This window comes from Protopterus annectens, chromosome 3.part1, assembly GCF_019279795.1.
Source record: "Protopterus annectens isolate FY-2018-M chromosome 3.part1, PAN1.0, whole genome shotgun sequence".
Lineage (NCBI taxonomy): Eukaryota > Metazoa > Chordata > Ceratodontiformes > Protopteridae > Protopterus > Protopterus annectens.
In genome coordinates this window covers 1,388,154,501-1,388,170,381 of record NC_056732.1, presented here as the reverse complement: position 1 = coordinate 1,388,170,381, position 15,881 = coordinate 1,388,154,501, and the positions used below count along the sequence as shown (strand labels likewise).

General features: G+C 41.5%; 1 protein-coding gene across 1 annotated transcript in view; it reads right to left on the bottom strand.

Annotated features, from left to right (window-relative positions):
- The window catches only part of PPP1R16A (protein phosphatase 1 regulatory subunit 16A), a 1,191,114-nt gene that overhangs the window by 787,632 nt on the left and 387,601 nt on the right, over nt 1-15,881 (bottom strand). Inside the window, exon 3 of the mRNA XM_044067426.1 lies at nt 4,133-4,278. Coding sequence (XP_043923361.1) covers nt 4,133-4,278 — 146 coding nt within the window. The remainder of the gene's footprint in view (nt 1-4,132; nt 4,279-15,881) is intronic.

Genomic DNA, 15,881 nt, shown 5'->3' with positions numbered 1-15,881 from the left:
TACCTCAAAAAGATGATTACCAGCCTCAAACAGATGCCCTACGCAGACAGTCTCAAAAAACTCCAGCTTTACTCCATATCGCCTACTCAGAGGTGATCTCTGCCTAACATACAATGCTATGTCAAACTCAGAGCTGTTGGACATGCTCCACTTAAAGAAATCCCAATCCCTCCGAGCTACATGCTCTAGGGACCTAAACCTGGTCACCACAATAAACAGGACACGGTGGAGGGATAGATTCCTGTCCCAGAGACTCCCCATACTCTGGAACAAACTACCTATCTATATCAAACAAAGCTCCTCATTAGCACTCTTCAAGAAAAATCTTGATAACTGGATGGGAAAAAGGAAATTCACTCCAGGGATCATTTCTGTGGTTCTGCTCGACAGTGGCACAGGAAAATAATTTTCTTGGATGGCGAAAGCCAGGGTACCTTTTTGGTTAGGCTTATATAGGCCCTAGGGCCAACAGCCTAGTACCTGCCTATGAACCTAAATAAATAAAAATAAAACTATGCAATTTGAGGTCTCTTTTTGAAGGTCACTTAAATACAACCTATTTAAGACAGTCCCATCTGAACCTGTACAAAGATTCTGGTTTTATTTCCTAACTTATTTGTTCTAACCATACAGCACAGTTTTAGTGCTACTTGTTTATGGTCCGCCTTTCCATGTTTACAGAACGTTTTAAGCACCTAAACAAACATATAAAAAAAAAAAAAAAAATCACAAGACATAAAAGGGGTAGACAGTAAATATACAAGCCTGGAAGGTAAAAATAAAAAACAAAACAACTAAATCAAGTTCAGCTTTATTTTCCAATCCAGAGTAACTCTCCAGCACTTCTGTTAATGCCTTCAAATATTCTGCCATTATGACAAGACTTAATATACAAAACATAACTCATACAAAAGACAATAAAGCAATTAAAACATATCAATTTACTTTTTTTCATATTTGTTGGATTTTGCAATTTTGTTATATTTGCTAAAACTTTCAAATAAATGTATTTGCAAAAAAAAATGAACCAATGAAATCAAAAGAACAATCTGTATATCATAACATTTTCCAGCTGCATTTCATTGCTCAGTTCTGAATGCTGCAATGTACAAAATTTTGTGTTAAACTTTTGTCAGTCTGTCCTATATTTATACCAAGATGCAAGGAAAATTAAATATGTAAATCACATTACTGAACATAAAACTACATTTGCTTAACATTCTTCTTTTGACATTTATCACAATAAATGTATTAATAACACAACAACTACAGCAGGCCCCACAGGGTTAAGTCCCTTGTGTGAACTAACACTTTCAAAATAAACCTTACTTCTACTGACCTGTGACAAATATCTGGTACTCTTGTATATTTTACCACATTTTATATACAACAGGATTTTTTTTACCAAATTACTAATAATTTGTGACATACTTCCAACACCTCTTAGGCTGAGACATTTTACTATGTTACATACGCATCTATATTACATCATCATACGATTAAAATAGCGAACGCTATTTCATCTTACCGATAATGTCTAAACCACAAAATATCGAACACACGGAACAACGATTTTTTCCCCAGGGAAAAAATTTGCTGCTCCGCAAAAAAAAAATAAAAAATAAAAAGATTTAAACACAAAGGTAAGTGGGGGTCTTCTCTCCCCACACCCCCCCTATTTAAATATACCAACTCTGAGATCGCACCATAGTGGAGGAAATGACAAAGTCTCGAAGACGGCCCACCAAATTTTTTCCCTGGGAAAAAATTTGATGTTCCATGTCTTCGCTATTTTGCCATTCCGACAGTATCGGATTGACTAAATAGCTTTCGCTATTTAGTCCATTTGATACGCTAATATAGACCCTTACATACTACTACAAAAATATCTTGGCGCTGCTCTTTTCTTCTCGTTCATCATCTACATCATAAAAACTGCAACAATAACCTTTCAAATGTTACGGACTACTTAATAAAATTACTACAATTATCTTACAAAATATTATGGGGTACCAAACTTAAAAGTTAATTTCTGTTAAAGAAACTACTGTAAGTCATCTGTACACTAACAATCATATCAGTGTCTAACACTGATATTTTAGGTTCTACAACACAATCAGTTCTACAACTACAAGCCCTACAGCAAAGGTAACAATGTATGGGGAGGTTGCAACTATGTGGAGACAATTTTTTTCTTTTTTCTTTACATCCTGGAAGGATGTTTAATTAAGGTGACCCCAAAAAAGTATACTTGAGATTTAGTAATACTGCAGGAAAATGTTAATTCAAATTTGTTTTCATTCAACTCTTAAAATAAAAATGCACTATGATGTTCACATCCTGTACATACACACTGTATTGTCAATGCAGTGACAAACAAACTACAACTTGAGAAAAAAATGAACGCCTATATATACATTTTTGTTCAAACATCCCCATAAAAGTCTGGCATATAAACAAAAGCATAGCAGCATGAGGAACACTTCCTCAAATTAAAAGCAACAGCTGTATGAAAAACAAACTATACAGCATGGAAGCTAGGGTAAATACAGCAGAGTTAAAAAGTCATGAAATAAGCAAACTATGAACTTCAGACGCATAACATTACTCTGGATACAAAAAATAGGTCACAGTTGTGGCTTTTACAGCTGACAGAGAAAATGTAAAATGATCTAAAATGTCTGCCACTTTGCTTTACATATTTGCTTGAATAAATAAACTACTAAGCTGAATTGGTATATAAAACAAAACTGAAGCCACAAGCTTCTTTAACCCAACTGTAATCACTTTTGGACAAGTGCCTGCCTTCCAGCAACAATGATTTGTTCAAAGGTACTGAGAAGGAAAGTATTGACAAAACGGGTGAAACTGACATAACAGATGACATCCGAAATGCAAATGCTTGGTTAAATCCATCATGGTAACAGCCACAGTGTGCATGAGTAGCAAGTGAGAGGAGTCAGTACTTGATTAGGACTGACATCAGTCTCCATCCACCCATCCATAAAGCCATCCATCCATCCACAACCCCTTTTTCCCATTTTGTACATGGGGTTGGGGTGTCACTTCAACACTGACAATCATCTAGAGCCAAGGTTTACACCGCCAGGTGGCTAGCCTTGCCGCAGTAGTTCTTCCACACACACACACACACACACACACACACACACACACACACACACACACACACACACCCGCGCACACAAACACACACTTATGACCAATTTAGAATGTCCAAACCACCTACTGCATGTCTTTATAATGTGGGAGGAAACTGAAGTACCCGAAGGAAACCCAAGTGAACATAGGGAGGACATGCAGACTCTGCACAGAAGGCACCCCAACTGAACCTGGGAACCTCTTGCTGTGAGTCAACAACACTATCCACTGTGGCACTGTGTGAACCCTGTCAAACACTTTTAAACACAGGTACGTTTAAATATCTAACAGAAAGGTAGACAGCAGGAACACTGCGGTAATTTTTCTCCTTGCAGTGATGTGACTTCTGTAAGTGTTTTTAATTATTTACTTATTTTACTATTAATTCCATTTTATAAGGGGAGGGGCTGATGCTCTCTTAACACCTGTGCCCTTTGTACCATGCTAATTCATAAAAGTGAAGAAGGTGATGCAGATAAAAGGGGCACCATCCCTAGAGAAAAGTAACTCCACTGTTTCTGTCATTTACAGATCAGAACCAATTCAGAGTTGCTGTTTCAGTAAGTCTCTGCTTTATTATTTCACTGCCATCTCCATTTCAACCAAGAAAAGGCCGACTGTAGCCCCACATCTACCACTCTCATCTTCACATACAGGGCTACTTAACACGTGGTTACTTCCGTGTAGGCAGCTGAACACAACTCAGCTTGGTATGCTTAATTAGAATTTATATAACTGCACTACACTTGAAAGTTATAAATAACCAACACTGGCTGAAAGAATTAAACCCACTTTACAGAACATAATTTACTTCCATCTGTTTATCTTAATTATTACACAGTCTCCAGGTTTTACAAGTTCATTACCTACAAAACTAATTCACAAATGCTACTTTTTTTGTATTATTATTTTCATACGTATGTAACTGTTCAACCAACAATTTTAATTATTACTATTGTCACATATACTTAACTGTTCAATCAACAGCTCCACCAGGTGTGTGTGACCACAAGTGGCTGCAGCATGCAATGGTGTCCACAGCTCACTGTCACAGATGTTTACGTTGACTCCGGATTCCAGAAGTAATTTCACTAGATCTTCATAATCATCTATGCAGCACTACATTGAGAAAAAAATTAAACATGTTTACTGGTACAGCTGTAAACACTCCTCACTCAGGAATCACTCACTGTTCTTTTGTAAACAAATGGTAATATTATGTCTCACAGAATAAATGCCTTCTTACACAAAGGCAGTTTTAAAACCGTTCTAATGACTTAAGAAAAACATCTATGACTTGCTTGAGTACAAGACTAGCAGGATTTTACTTAGCACTGCCTCTATATATCTCTCAAGCATACCTCATTATGAGGAACATTCCTCATTTTGAGTCTTAAACACCCCATATTCTTCTCTGTTGCACACTGAAAGTGTGCGTCTCTCATTTAGTCTTAGAACTTTTTTTAACTACTAGCCATGGAAAATAATACTGGATTGTATTATGTCACTCAAAGAACTTTTTAGAACTAAATAACAACACATTTAACCATTCAGTTAAAGTTGCTAGCAAGCTGCAAGTATGTGCTGCACATTTTGCCCATTTGTTCCACATTATGAGACAGTGTTCCACATTTTGGAGATGGAGGGTTGAGAGCTATGTGCCTCTCTACTCATGAGTGCAAAATAAAAGTCCCACACACAATGTGTCCAAAATCATGCAAATGAAAATCAGTCTCATTGATACACAAATGTATACACAGGAAACCTGACAGTAATCCATGTATGTATGAGACTACTCAGAAGGGTCACTCATCCAAATCCAAATAAGATATTCATCCTTGATCTAACTAGAACTGCAGCTACCATAAAACAGCAACTGCTGGAAGTTATACAAGGCAGAAACTAATAGCAATAAATAACCTGATGGTTTCACTAATGTCAAGCATATAAAGCTTTCCCCATACAATGCAGATACTGAGATGTCTGACATCCAGAAAAATTCAATCCCCAATTAATTAATGTAGAGGCAGCTGACTCTTACAGGTCAACCACACTTGTTGTCTGCCTGTCTCTGACATGTACAGATGCACATATATCATGTGTGAAAACAATTTTACAATGTTCTGCATGGGCGGTTGTGGCCCCCTATACTCACAACAGTTAAAAAGAGTTATGTACTTACCATAACTTGGCATATGTGCTATCCAGTGTCATTATTCATCACAGATGGGACTTTGATCCAACCTTGGATCCGAACCGGCAACTTCTCAGACAGCTACAGAGCTCATGCTCTTCCCCTTCCCATAATCCCTTGCTACCTTCTAGCCCTCAGATCGACTTTGCTAAATTAGTTGAAATGCAGAAACAAACAGCGACAGATCATCAAAAATTTCTCATGAAATACAAGCCATTTCAGCTTCACCAGAACCCCAAGAAGGAAGGGGGAAGGAGGGCGGGAATGTGATAAATAATGACACTGGACAGCACAGATGTCAAATTATGGTAAGTACACAACACTTTATCTGAAGCTCTTTGAGTCATTATTCATCACAGATGGGTCAGAATCCCCACCCTCAAAGAAGAATATGCCGGAGCACAGAGGAACCAAAAAAGCCCTGTTCCTAGTCACAAAGTCCAATCTGTAGTGCTAAATGAAAGTGTGTGGATTAGACCAAGTCACAGCAGCACAAATCTCATTAAGGGAAAGTCTAGCAAAAAAGGCTGATGATGTAGCAAAAACCTAGTAGAGCGGGCCTTAACTGGTCTGGATAGTTCTAAATGCTGACTAGTATAAACGAAGAAAATATAACTAGCAATCAACCTGGAAATGGTCACTTTGGAAACTGCCTGGCTCTTTCTGTTCTGAGAGAAGGCCACAGAGAGTTGGTCCAATTTTTTAATTCCCCAGTCCTTTTTAAATAAAAACGCAATTGCCTGTGGGCATCTAAACAATGCAAGATATATTCTTCCTTATAAGAGTAATTAGGGAAGAAGACCGGTAGCTGAATCGATCGATAGAGATTCGTTTCCAAGGCCACTTTAGGAAGAAAGGAAGGATTTATTCTAAGAGATACCTTGTCCTTATAAAAGATCAAAAATGGTGGATAAATGCACACAGCCTAAACTTCCAAGACCGTTTTGCCAGAAGTAATGGCCACTAAAAAGGCCGTCTTCCAGGAAAGGAACTTAATATCACAAGAACCAGCTGGTTCAAAAGCTTTTTGCATTACGGGCTGCAGCACCAAGGTCAAATCCCATGGCAGGGATGGATCCTTAATAAGAGGTCTAAGAATAAAAACTTTCAGAAAGGCTTTGCATCAGTTTAGAAGAAAAGGTAGGCTCATCGTTAATACGGAAATTAAAGATGGCAGCCAGCTGGAGCTTAATGGTAAAAAAAAACTTACCCCACCCTGAAAAAGGGAAGAAAAGAAGAGCAAAATATCAGGAATGGGGACTGAAAAGGGATCCACATTCCGTTGCCTAGTCCAAATAGGAAATGTCTTGCATTTACTGGAATACACCTTCTTTGTAGATGGCTTTTGAGAAGCCAAAATAATGCTCCTCACTAGGGAAGGAAACCTGGACTGTGAAAGTATTACAGGAACTGGAGAAAAGTACAGTTGTGTACACTTACCATAAATGTAGATGTTCGAGTATTCACTGTTGCAGTCATTACATTTGGGTTATCTGCTTGCAGTAGCCCTCAGTCGGCCTGATTAACAAAGTCTTGGATCCCACGTCGGTTGCTGTCTCTTCTTCCGTGAAGTCAGGTCATCAGGGGTATAAAACATGCAGCCGATGTAATTACATCAGTTTTTCTTATCCCAGATGTCAGGTGCCCCCCTAATGGGAAGCAATTAAATCTATAGATATACAAGGTTATATCTCAAACAAAAAAGCAAATACACCAAAAAGCTTTTAAGCATTGAAAAGGAGAGAAGAGGTATAGCCAAAAAAAAACAGGGGGCTGGAGGGAGGGTAACCAGGACTGCAACAATGAATACACTCGAACATCTACATTTATGGTAAGTGTACACAACTGTACTATGTTCTTCGTGTTTCACTGTTGCAGTCATTACATTTGGGTAGATTCCCAAAGCTAAGGATGGGAGGAGGAATTTAGATAGCATTAGGACCAGCTATAAGGCCCTGCAAAATTGCAGTGGCAAAGCCAGCTCTGGATTTAGAGAAAAATTGGCAAATGGTAATGCTTGGTGAAAGTATGTGTACAGAACTCCAGGTAGCAGCTTCTAGGATGTCTGAGAAAGGCTGCAGAGGTAGATGCAGCCCTGGCTGAGTGGGGTCTGATCCCCTGTGGGATAGGTTTTCCATGTTGCTTATAGCAGAAATTAATGCAATGGCCTATCCATTTGGAAATGTTTTGCTTTGAAATAGCCTTCCCCTCTGTCCCTGCAGCAACTGCCACCAGCAGTTGTTCAGATTTCCTTTGAGGTTTAGTCCTGCAATTAGAATCCAAGTTGTCTGTGCACATCTAAGGAGTGTAGTATCCGTTTCCCTTTGGTCTGTGGATTAGTAAAGAAGGTTGGCAAATGAATGGATTGATTAAAGGCCACAATGGATACCAACTTTGGCATGAAAGAGGGACTGGTCCTCTGGGACACCCTGTCTGCATGAAAGATGATGGCTCCACTGCCATAAGGGCCTGTAATTCAGATACACTTCTTGCTGAAGTGATGGCTAAAAGGGAAGCTGTTTTCCAAGAAAGGAATTTTAAACCTGCAGTAGCAGCTGATTCGAAAGGAAGAAGGGTGTTTTTTTCCAATACAAAGTTAAGGTCCCAGGCTGGAGTTGGAGCTCTCCTGGGTGGTCTTACATTTTTGGCCCCTCTGAGGAACTGCTTGAGCAGAGGATGTGAGAAGAGGGGAGGTTCTGTGTTATAATGAGCTGAAATGGCTGAGGCGTGAATTTTTATTGAGGAAAAAGACAGGCCCTTGTGAAGCGTCTCAGTTAAGTATTGTAAAATCTGAGGTAAATTGGGCACTGCTGTGCTCAACCCTTGAAATTGGTTCCAGGCACAGAATCTTTTCCATTTTTCAGCATAAAATTTTCTAGAACTAGGCCCCCTTGCCTCTAAAATGACATCCATCACTGGGTTTACTGAGGGATGGTACAGGAGAGCTTAGGTAATTAGGCAGGTTGCTAGGTTCAGTGTTTGAAGCCGAGGGTGCGGAATCTGGTTCTCCTGCTGAGACAGCAGGGTAGGAGTCTGTGGCAGGTGCCATGGGGCCAACAGTGACACACTGCACAGGAGGGGGTACCAGTGTTGGCATGGCCAAGCTGGTGCAATAAAAATCATCCTTGGTTTGTTCTGTTTGATCTTTAGTAGTACTTTGGAGAGCAGAGGCAGAGGAGGAAAGGCATAAACTGATAGGTTTTTCCAGCTGAAGGACAGAGCATCCACCTTCCAAGCTTGTCTGTGGGGAGTCCTTGCGCAAATTTTTCCAAATGATAGTTCTGGGGGGAGGCAAACAGGTCTATATCTGGGCTCCCCCATTTGCTTTTCAACATGTTGAAAATCCTTGGTTCCAATTTCTTCTCATGTGGGTCCATGAGGTTTCTGCTTAGTCCGTCTGACAGTGTATTTAGTTTTCCTGGCAGGAACTGAGCTTGTAGATGCACTTGGTAGCTCAAGGCTGTGTTCCACAATGCCATGGCTAGTCTGCAGGGGGGTAAGAATGTGTACCCCCCTGCTTGTTTATGGACCACATAACAGTAGTATTGTCCGTCTTTACCATTAATTGCCCTGGAAGAATGTGGTCCTTGAAGGCTGTCAGAGCATTCTGTACAGCTAACATTTCTTTATGATTGATGTGAAGGTGCATTTGAATTGGGTTCCATTTGCCCTGAATGCACTTCCCTGTCAGGTGCGCCCCCCATGCATAGTCTGATGCGTCTGTTGTTAGGGTTTGGGCGGCAGGGGTTAGTGTGAATGGTAGTCCCTTGTTTTGGTGGCAGGCCTCTGCCCACCAAAGGAACTCTAGGAATAGACAAGGAGTGAAAGGAATCATTGCTTCTAGATCCTGAGAATGTTGACACCATAGGCTTTTTAGATACCATTGTAGCTTCCTCATATGCAGTCTTGCATATGGAATTAGAAGAATGCAGGAGGCCATGAACCCCAAGGCTTGTAGTATTTGCCTTGCAGTTAGCAGGGTTTTTGTGGCCACTTGTTTGAAGTAGGTTGTCAAGTGAATTTGTTTCTCTGGCGCGAGGAAAGCCATCTGGGAAGTTGTATTCAAGCTTGCTCCCAGGAATATAGTTTGTTGACAGGGTACCAGGTGTGATTTCTTTTCGTTTAAGGTGTACCCCAGACAAGTTAGCACCCTTTGCACAAAAGCCAGATGATTCAAAAGTATGTCCTGGTTTTCTGCCTGAATTAGTCAATCATCCAGGTATTGGTATATTTGCATATTTCTTTGCCTACAAAATGCAATGACTGGAGCTAGGCACTTTGAGAATATCCTGTGCGCAGTAGATAAGCCAAAGGGCAGTGCAGAGAACTGATATTGCGTGTAGCCTGCTTTGAAGCATAGATATCTTCTGCAAGATTCCCTGATTAGGATGTGCAGGTATGCTTCCTTTAAATTTAGTGTTGCCAACCAGGCACCTTTGCTTAGCATAGGAAGCAACTGGTGAAGAGTCCGCATCTTGAATTCTGGAATCATCAAAAAGGTGTTTAGAGTAGGCAGGTCCAGGATAGGACATCATGAATGGTCTTTTCTGGGTACCGGGAAAAATCTTGAGTAGAAACCTTGTCCCTTTTCTTCTTCTGGTACCAACTGAATAGCCCCAAGGCTTAAGAGAGAGAGTACTTGCTTTTGGGCCTCTGCCCGTTAATTTGGAGGTAGTTCCGGCCAACCGCCTGAAGTTGGTAACGTGTGGAAGTGAAATCTGTATCCTTGGGACACTATATTTAAAACCCATTTGTCCTGGGTAATGAGTCCCCAGTTCTTTGTATGATGTTCAATCTTTCCCCCCAAAGGGGCAGTCAGTTGAGAAGTGCTTGGAAGTTTTAAAAAGTTGTCAGAGACAGTTTACCATAGGGGGGAGTTTTATTACTCCCAGATTTGGAAGTGGAGGCTCCCCACTGCTTAGTCCTGTAAGGCCCCTGGGACAGTGCAAAATAAAAGTCCCACACACAATGTGTCCAAAATCATGCAAATGAAAATTAGTCTCACTGATACACAAATGTATACATAGGAAACCTGACAGTAATCCATGCATGTATGAGACTACTTATAAGGGTCACTCATCCAAATTCAAATAAGATATTCATCCTTGATCTAACTATAACTGCAGCTACCATAAAACAGCAACTGCTGGAAGTTATATGAGGCAGAAACTAATAGCAATAAATAACCTGATGGTTTCACTAATGTCAAGCATATAAAGCTTTCCCCATACAATGCAGATATTGAGATGTCTGACATCCAGAAAAGTTCAATCACCAATTGATTAATGTAGAGGCAGCTGACTCTTAACAGGTCAACCACACTTGTTGTCTGCCTGTCTCTGACATATACAGATGCACATATATCATGTGTGAAAACAATTTTACAATGTTTTGCATGGGCGGTTGTGGCCCCCTATACCCACAACAGTTAAAAACAGTTATGTACTTACCATAACTTGGCATCTGTGCTATCCAGTGTCATTATTCATCACAGATGGGTCTCTGATCCAACCTTGGATCCGAACCGGCAACTTCTCAGACAGCTACAGAGCTCATGCTCTTCCCCTTCCCATAATCCCTTGCTACCTTCTAACCCTCAGATCGAGTTTGCTAAATTAGTTGAAATGCAGAAACAAACTGCAACAGAAGATCAAAAATTTCTCATGAAATACAAGCCATTTCAGCTTCACCAGAACCCCAAAAAGGAAGGGGGAAGGAGGGCGGGAATGTGATGAATAATGACACTGGACAGCACAGATGTCAAATTATGGTAAGTACACAACACTTTATCTGAAGCTCTTTGAGTCATTATTCATCACAGATGGGTCAGAATCCCCACCCTCAAAGAAGAATATGCCGGAGCACAGAGGAACCAAAAAAGCCCTGTTCCTAGTCACAAAGTCCAATCTGTAGTGCTAAATGAAAGTGTGTGGATTAGACCAAGTCACAGCAGCACAAATCTCATTAAGGGAAAGTCTAGCCAAAAAGGCTGATGATGTAGCAAAGACCTAGTAGAGCGGGCCTTAACTGGTCTGGATAGTTCTAAATGCTGACTAGTATAAATGAAGAAAATATAACTAGCAATCAACCTGGAAATGGTCACTTTGGAAACTGCCTGGCTCTTTCTGTTCTGAGGGAAGGCCACAGAGAGTTGTTCCGATTTTTTAATTCCTCAGTCCTTTTTAAATAAAAACGCAATTGCCTGTGGGCATCTAAACAATGCAAGATACATTCTTCCTTATAAGAGTAATTAGGGAAGAAGACCGGTAGCTGAATCGATTGATAGAGATTTGCTTCCAAGGCCACTTTAGGAAGAAAGGAAGGATTTATTCTAAGACATACCTTGTCCTTATAAAAGATCAAAAATGGTGGATAAATGCACTTCCAAGACCGTTTTGCCAGAAGTAATGGCCACTAAAAAGGCCGTCTTCCAGGAAAGGAACTTAATATCACAAGAACCAGCTGGTTCAAAAGCTTTTTGCATTAGGGACTGCAGCACCAAGGTCAAATCTCATGGCAGGGATGGATCCTTAATAAGAGGTCCAAGAATAAAAACTCCTTTCAGAAAGGCTTTGCATCAGTTTAGAAGAAAAGGTAGGCTCATCGTTAATACAGAAATTAAAGATGGCAGCCAGCTGGAGCTTAATGGTAAAAAAAACTTACACCACCCTGAAAAAGGGAAGATAAGAAGAGCAAAACATCAGGAAAAGGGACTGAAAAGGGATCCACATTCCGTTGCCTAGTCCAAATAGGAAATGTCTTGCATTTAGTGGAATACACCTTCTTTGTAGATGGCTTTTGAGTAGCCAAAATAATGCTCCTCACTAAGGAAGGAAACCAGGACTGTGACAGTATTACAGGAACTGGAGAAAAGTACAGTTGTGTACACTTACCATAAATGTAGATGTTCGAGTGTATTCACTGTTGCAGTCATTACATTTGGGTTATCTGCTTGCAGTAGCCCTCAGTCGGCCTGATTAACAAAGTCTTGGGTCCCACGTCGGTTACTGTCTCTTCTTCCGCGAAGTCAGGTCATCAGGGGTATAAAACATGGAGCCGATGTCATTACATCAGTTTTTCTTGCCCCAGATGTCAGGTGCCCCCCTAATGGGAAGCAATTAAATCTATAGATATACAAGGTTATATTTCAAACAAAAAAGCAAATACACCACAAAGCTTTTAAGCATTGAAAAGAAGAGAAGAGGTATAGCCAAAAAAAATAGGGGGCTGGAGGGAGGGTAACCAGGACTGCAACAATGAATACACTCGAACATCTACATTTATGGTAAGTGTACACAACTGTACTATGTTCTTCGTGTTTCACTGTTGCAGTCATTACATTTGGGTAGATTCCCAAAGCTAAGGATGGGAGGAGGAATTTAGATAGCATTAGGACCAGCTATAAGGCCCTGCAAAATTGCAGTGGCAAAGCCAGCTCTGGATTTAGAGAAAAATTGGCAAATGGTAATGCTTGGTGAAAGTATGTACAGAACTCCAGGTAGCAGCTTCTAGGATGTCTGAGAAAGGCTGTAGAGGTAGATGCAGCCCTGGTTGAGTGGGGTCTGATCCCCTGTGGGATAGGTTTTCCATGTTGCTTATAGCAGAAATTAATGCAATGGCCTATCCATATGGAAATGTTTTGCTTTGAAATAGCCTTCCCCTCTGTCCCTGCAGCAATTGCCACCAGCAGTTGTTCAGATTTCCTTTGAGGTTTAGTCCTGCAATTAGAATCTAAGGTGTCTGTGCACATCTAAGGAGTGCAGTATCCGTTCTCCTTTGGTCCGTGGATTAGGAAAGAAGGTTGGCAAATGAATGGACTGATTAAAGGCCACACTGTATACCACCTTTGGCATGAAAGAGGGACTGGTCCTCTGGGACACCCTATCCGCGTGAAAGACGATGGCTCCACTGCCATAAGGGCCTGTAATTCAGATACCCTTCTTGCTGAAGTGATGGCTAAAAGGGAAGCTGTTTTCCAAGAAAGGAATTTTAAACCTGCAGTAGCAGCTGGTTCGAAAGGAAGAAGGGTGTTTTTTTCCAATACAAAGTTAAGGTCCCAAGCTGGAGATGGAGCTCTCCTGGGTGGTCTTAAATTTTTGGCCCCTCTGAGGAACTGCTTGAGCAGAGGATGTGAGAAGAGGGGAGGTTCTGTGCTATAATGAGCTAAAATGGCTGAAGCGTGAATTTTTATTGAGGAAAAAGACAAGCCCTTGTGAAGCATCTCAGTTAAGTATTGTAAAATCTGAGGTAAATTGGGCACTGCTGTGCTCATCCCTTGAGATTGGTTCCAGGCACAGAATCTTTTCCATTTTTCAGCATAAAATTTTCTAGAACTAGACCCCCTTGCCTCTAAAATGACATCCATCACTGGTTTACTGAGGGATGGTAAAGGAGAGCTTAGGTAATTAGGCAGGCTGCTAGGTTCAGTGTTTGAAGCTGAGGGTGCGGAATCTGGTTCTCCTGCTGAGACAGCAGGGTAGGAGTCTGAGGCAGGTGCCATGGGGCCAACAGTGACACACTGCACAGGAGGGGGTACCAGTGTTGGCGTGCCAGGCTGGTGCAATCAAATCATCCTTGGTTTGCCCTGTTTGATCTTTAGTAGTACTTTGGAGGGCAGAGGAGGAAAGGCATAAACTGATAGGTTTTTCCAGCTGAAGGACAGAGCATCCACCTTCCAAGCTTGTCTGTGGGGAGTCCTTGCGCAAATTTTTCCAATTGATAGTTCTGGGGGGAGGCAAACGGGTCTATATCTGGGCTCCCCCATTTGCTTTTCAACATGTTGAAAATCCTTGGTTCCAATTTCCACTCATGTGGGTCCATGAGGTTTCTGCTTAGTCCGTCTGACAGTGTATTTAGTTTTCCTGGCGGGAACTGAGCTTGTAGATGCACTTGGTAGCTCAAAGCTGTGTTCCACAATGCCATGGCTAGTCTGCAGCGGGGGTAAGAATGTGTACCCCCCTGCTTGTTTATGTACTACATAACAGTGGTGTTGTCCGTCTTTACCATTAATTGCCCTGGAAGAATGTGGTCCTTGAAAGCTATCAGAGCATTCTGTACAGCTAACATTTTTTTATGACTGATGTGAAGGTGCATTTGAATTGGGTTCCATTTGCCCTGAATGCACTTCCCTGTCAGGTGCGTCCCCCCATGCATAGTCTGATGCGTCTGCTGTTAGGGTTTGGGTGGCAGGGGTTAGTGTGAATGGTAGTCCCTTGTTTTGGTGGCAGGCCTCTGCCCACCAAAGGAACTCTAGGCATAGACAAGGAGTGATAGGAATCACTGCTTCTAGATCCTGAGAATGTTGACACCATAGGCTTTTTAGATACCATTGTAGCTTCCTCATATGCAGTCTTGCATATGGAATTAGAAGAATGCAGGAGGCCATGAACCCCAAGGCTTGTAGTATTTGCCTTGCAGTTAGCAGGGTTTTTGTGGCCACTTGTTTGAAGTAGGTTGTCAAGTGAATTTGTTTCTCTGGCATGAGGAAATCCATCTGGGAAGTTGCATTCAAGCTTGCTCCCAGGAATATAATTTGTTGACAGGGTACCAGGTGTGATTTCTTTTCGTTTATGGTGTACCCCAGACAAGTTAGCACCCTTTGCACAAAAGCCAGATGATTCAAAAGTATGTCCTGGTTTTCTGCCTGAATTAGACAATCGTCCAGGTATTGGTATATTTGCATGGCGTCGGCTGTCCCTTTTATACCCCTGTCACACTGACGTCAGGGAAGAGGTGACGACAACCGACGCCGGACCAGGACTTTGGGATTCGGCCAACTGCGGGACCGCCTGACGACAGGATAACCCAAGTGTGATGACTGCAGCAGTATAGCACGATGAACATCTGATACTTTGTGTAGCCTGCTTTGAAGCATAGATATCTTCTGCAAGATTCCCTGACTGGGATGTGCAGGTATGCTTCCTTTAAATTTAGTGTTGCCAACCAGGCATCTTTGCTTAGCATAGGAAGCAACTGGTGAAGACTCAGCATCTTGAATTCTGGAATCACCAAAAAGGTGTTTAGAGTAGGCAGGTCCAGGATAGGACATCATGAATGGTCTTTTCTGGGTACTGGGAAAAATCTTGAGTAGAAACCTTGTCCCTTTTCTTCTTCTGGTACCAACTGAATAGCCCCTATGCTTAAGAGAGAGAGTACTTGCTTTTGGGCCTCTGCCTGCTGATTTGGAGGTAGTTCCGGCCAACCGCTTGAAGTTGGTAACGTGTGGAAGTGAAATCTGTATCCTTGGGACACTGTATTTAAAACCCATTTGTCCTGGGTAATGAGTCCCCAGTTCTTTGTATGAAGTTCAGTCCTTCCCCCCAAAGGGGCAGTCAGTTGAGAAGTGCTTGGAAATTTTAAAAAGTTGTCATAGAGACAGTTTACCATAGGGGGTAGTTTTATTACTCCCAGATTTGGAAGAGGAGGCTCCCCACTGCTTAGTCCTGTGCATCCCCTGGGACTAAAGCCTGGGTGCTCTGCTGGATCTGGGTTCAGAGTGAAAAGGTCTGGAAGAGGCAGGAAAGGACCA